This window comes from Branchiostoma floridae, chromosome 8 (genome assembly GCF_000003815.2).
Source record: "Branchiostoma floridae strain S238N-H82 chromosome 8, Bfl_VNyyK, whole genome shotgun sequence".
Lineage (NCBI taxonomy): Eukaryota > Metazoa > Chordata > Leptocardii > Amphioxiformes > Branchiostomatidae > Branchiostoma > Branchiostoma floridae.
Genome location: NC_049986.1, coordinates 24,905,008 through 24,910,166, shown reverse-complemented (window position 1 = coordinate 24,910,166; position 5,159 = coordinate 24,905,008). Strand labels below are relative to the sequence as shown.

Genomic DNA, 5,159 nt, shown 5'->3' with positions numbered 1-5,159 from the left:
TACTGGTACTCACCATGCCTCTAGCGATCTACCGGGCCACCTGCAGCACCTGGTACTCACCATGCCTCTAGCGATCTGCCGGGACACCTGCAGCACCTGGTACTCACCATGCCTCTAGCGATCTGCCGGGACACCTGCAGCACCTGGTACTCACCATGCCTCTAGCGATCTGCCGGGCCACCTGGTACATCTGCATCGCCTCGAAGTTGTAGATATCGTCTCGGGGTTCGTCAGAGTTCTCTTCCTGTAGAATCCCAACACATAACGCTCTATATTTTGAAATATTTGGACATAACTAAATATAACATATAACGAGGATCGCGTAGCGCAGCGGCAGAGTGTTCGGCCCGTGACCTAGAGGTTGCGGGTTCGAATCTGACTGCCGTGTTACCGAATGGCAGCTCGCTCCAGACACTCGCGACAGTCGTATTGAGGTCACCAGAGTGGCGCCTAATGCCTGCTCGCTCCAGACCCTTGCGATTTAGCCCCGCCTATTGTAAGCTCCTCGCAATTCAGCCCCTGGCTGCGAAGAGAGAGAAATCGACCCATACAATAACTAATATAACCAAATATTACACTCTATATTTGGAAGTATTTGGAGATAACTAAATGTTTTGCAGACTAACAGTTCATTTTTACATCCTAAACGTTTTCAGATGACCTGCGAAGTTAAGGAAGGTCTTAAAAATTTCTTGACTACTAACGTGCTCTACCTTCCAGAGGAAAACAACAATGTGGCTCACCTCCCGGCATTTCCTCAGGAAACTTTTCAGGTCTCCGTACGGCATGAACTCCGTGATGAGATACAGATGGTCTCGCACCACCGTGCAGCAGTTGATCATACCCAGTAGGTTCTTATGAACCCCCAGGTCCACAACTGCGCGGATTTCCTCCAGGAAACACAGCTTGTCGTCCTCACTGGCGTTTTCTGCGGATGGAGCAGAAAATGTGAAATGGCGTGGAAGCTTCTAAAGTAGAAATGGTCTGGGGCCGCATCTGTAAGCAGCGACGCTTATATACTGCAGTGCAATGTGAACCAGGCAGATATGCCATTGGCTGCGTGAAAGGAACCTTGTTATTTCGAGACATGATTGCATATGCGAAAAGATATATACAATTTGGTTACAAATCGTTCAAAAACACGGAAAATCACCACCTAGTGACCAGGTACATACGGCTATACGCGGGGTTTTTTGGAAGACTGAATGTAAATGTTTGTGAAAATTAATTTCGATTGCTCTCAAAAACAACTCTCTCTATATAGAACCCGTGCAAATGTCGATCGAAAGCTCGTTGAAATCTGGTGCAACACGCACACTTGTCCCATATAAAACACCACCATAAACAAAGTATCTACAAAACCTTTAACGGTTTTCACGACGACGTCCTCCGTGCTGTTGTCCCGAGTCAGGGTTGCCCGATAAACGAGGCCGAACGCCCCGCTGCCGATCCTCTGGCCAAGCGTCACCCGGCTGGGGTCGACCTCGAGCTTCGGGAACTGTGGCCTGGGGGGAATCGGTGGGACCATCTCCTCCATCATTCTCCTGTGGACTGCACAGCAACATGGGGCAAGAACATTGGACAAGATTTATCTGAAGGAAAACCTTACTACCTTGTCCCCCCCCCCCCAATGACCTGGAGGTCAAGGGACTAGGTAGGTAGGTAGGTAGGTAGGTAGGGGTAAACGTTCATTCATTCATTCATTCATTCATTCATTCATTCATTCATTCATTCATTCATTCATTCATTCATTCATTCATTCATTCATTCATTCATTCATTCATTCATTCATTCATACAGATTTAGAAACCTTTCAAAGAAAATACAGATTGATAATCTACTGTCCTTAGGGGGAAAATAAATCTCACTCACTTGCTACAATATCTGGCAGGAAGTCGAGCTCAATCAATTGTTGATCGTCTTCTCTTATTTTTCTCCTCCTCCGTCTCAGGAAGATCACGACTACGACAGCTGCCACAATCAGCGCCGTGGCGATTCCGGCACTGGTGCCGCCGATGATGGCTTGGGTAGATGTGATGCCCTGTTCTGTAGGACTAATGGCTTGGATGGGCGTGGGGCTCTGTTCTGTAGGCACTGTATGCGATATAATAACTTTTCAATTACTTTTCTGGCAGCAGGACGGCAATATCGACACTGATGCCAGTGACGAGGTATGCGAAGTCCGTCCAATGATTGGGAAATTAACTTTTACGTTTGCATATAATAATGAGGGATTGCAACTTTTTGGTTTGTTTCTGGCAATCTAGAGGACTAAGCAACATTTAGAATTCCGATCGTTTTTTCCACCTTACAGTAGTGGTGGAAACGCTATCTAATAAACCATATCATGAGATCCCCCAATGTTGTGTGCGGCAGTTTCTACGTCAGATTGGATGCAGTTTCTTACAGTACTCTCTTGCAAAAATTTTCCATGTCTTACAGACCTATTTTGTTTTTCTACTGTTGAGACTGGAACAGACCTTTATATATGATTATTTGACATAGTTGGTTAGAGCTTTTGGTAAGATCTACCTGACACCCCTCCTTCTATTTGAGACCAATGAAGTTATGGTTTGGATATCCGGATCGATCAGAGAACTATATTCTTTCAGAATTATGATGACAACACTAGACGGCAAAAGGGGCTTCGGTAACTCACGTTGGCAAGCTGGAAGTTCTCGTCCCCAGCTTCCGTCGTCTTCGCAGGTGGCAGAGGACCTGCCGACGAGCTCGTACCCAGGGTTACAGGAGAACTGGATGTCGTTCCCAAAGCAGTAACCGTCGGTAGCATTAACCAGTCCGTTTATGATTTCAGTGGTATTGTCGCAGCAGATACCTGAAAATGTATAAAGCTGACATGAAGAACGGCGAAGGTTCTGTATAGAGAGTTTAAAACAACATAATGAAAAGGTCAACACTCAAGTAATTATCATCACCCATCCCCGATTAAGGTCTATAAAATGTCGAGAAATCTCGCACCATGGTCGATACTCTCTTTCTGGCAGAAACCAGAAAATGGCAAAGAAGAGAAATCAGAACCACTTTCGTCAACTCACGTCGGCATGTTGGAGTCTCTCGGTCCCAATGTTTGTCCTGCTGGCAGACAGCAAAAGAGCTGCCGACAAGCTCATACCCGGTGTCACAGGAGAAGTGGATACTGTTCCCAGAGCAGTAGCCGTTACTAGCGGTGACCTGGCCGTTCGTTATGCTGGTTGTTTTGTTACAGCAGGCCCCTGGAATTGAAATGGTAAAAAAAATATTGAATTTATCTAAATTTATATTATTTACAACAATATCAAAGTTTTTAGATCATGCACTTTGGATTTTATCATATCTGCCAACTTCTTCGTCCATCATGGATATGACTGTCATAACTTTCTGTATCCAACAATTTCAGACTACCCAAACCTAAAACAAACAAACAGTTAAAACATACCTTCCTGTACTGAGCAATTATACTCTGGAACTCATTGCCATCTGACATTAAGTCACTGTGTACATTGTCCAGTTTTAAACAAGCCATCTCAAACATTGTTAACTAGAGCTTTGACCTTGAGACACTGTGCTCTATTGTAAATACTCTTATTGTTGATTGTTGTATTTTTCAAAATGTGTGTTGTATAGTCATGTTGATTGTTTTGAACCTTGGAAGATTAACCCAAATGGACTAAAAGGTTTCTTGATAAAAATCAAATCAAAGCAAATCAATGACTCCCGCCCAATGATAAGAACGATGTCACGACAAGCACGACATGCCTGATTATGGGCGGGGGAGAGGGCTAAGTGTAAAAAGAATCCCCATCGACCGGCCAGTTGACCAAGAAAGGCTGGCATTTCAATTCTGTATTACTTTATGCATCAAACAAACGGCGGTCACAATCCCTTCAGGCATACATAACATATTGGTGCCTGAGACAGTGACAACAGGCCTAGGAGAAAACATTTTGCACCCGATGTACCTCGAAAGCCTGACATGCACATTGTCTACCTATAGCTAGCGCTGAAGGTTGTTACAAGAATCAAATAAAAGAATCGTAGCGGTGACGTCACCAAGACGTTACGTCACTAATGATTACTATCTCACGTTTACAAGTCGGAATCTCCCCGTCCCAACTCCCGTTATTCTGGCACGTGGCACTGGACCTGCCGACGAGCTCGTATCCAGGGTCGCAAGAGAATTGGATGTCGTTCCCAGAGCAGTAGCCGTCTGTAGTAGTGATCTTGCCGTTCATGTCTCCAATGGTGCGGTCACAGCAGATATCTTCAAATAGAAAAGGAACAGAAGCAAACAGGCATTGGAAACTAGACATTGTACCAGCAAAAAATGAGACTTGAGTTCGTTTATCTAGTACTGAATTTTTATAAAAACGGGTTAGTCAATGAAATGGCGCTAATTGTATTTATGAGGATTTCCTTTTTTACTATATAGTCCATGGGCCGGAACCACCAATTTCACATATCGGTACCCTCTGGGGTGGCAAATCCTCCTTATTATTTTTGAATAGAAGAAGGCCTGTGGTATATATTTTGATGCCATAGCCATTATGGTATGGTAGCTTTATCATGCATGTCCAAAAAAGGGTGAAATGTACGAAGTTAGGATCAGCCTAAAGCATACGTAATTTTCTGAACAACCTTCCGACAACTTCCGACAACCGCTGTCGGCAACGTTCGGGGAACGTCGGCTGAGGTTCAGCGACGGATGGTCATCGAAACGTTTACTGAAGATTTAAAGAAGGTTGTGTAACGAAGAAGATTTTTTTTCAATTAAGAGCTGTGTCTTACCTGTAACATAGACCTCGACCTCACACAGTGCCAAACCGGTTGTGTTCACGCCCAATGGTGGCATTGCCTGTACCGACACATAACGGCCGTACATCGACGGGGCGCAGTCCGCCTCTATACTCGGGAACTCTAACACTGACCCAACGGCGTAAGTCTGTCCGCATTGGTCATTCTGGATGAAGTCCTCGTCTGGCCCAACCCGCACCATTAATGTGTCTCCTGTAAAACAAGTCATGACGCGCACGGTGACAAGTAGAAATGTTCCTGGCTGTCATCCGTACATCTTCAAAAGTAACACATTTCCATAAGTATGGAAATACGTGTGGATATGGGTCCGCATATGCTTTCCCATACGGCAGCCATACTAGCTACGG

At 44.9% G+C, this 5,159-nt stretch overlaps 1 protein-coding gene across 1 annotated transcript in view; it reads right to left on the bottom strand.

The window, feature by feature from the left end:
* Positions 1 to 4,046: 4,046 nt before the first annotated feature.
* The window catches only part of LOC118422045 (leucine-rich repeat-containing protein 15-like), a 9,086-nt gene continuing 7,973 nt past the window's right edge, over positions 4,047 to 5,159 (bottom strand). The window contains exons 3-4 of the mRNA XM_035829549.1: positions 4,786 to 5,004; positions 4,047 to 4,261 (exon numbers count right to left, since the gene is read on the bottom strand). Of these exons, the coding sequence (XP_035685442.1) occupies positions 4,047 to 4,261; positions 4,786 to 5,004 (434 nt within the window). The remainder of the gene's footprint in view (positions 4,262 to 4,785; positions 5,005 to 5,159) is intronic.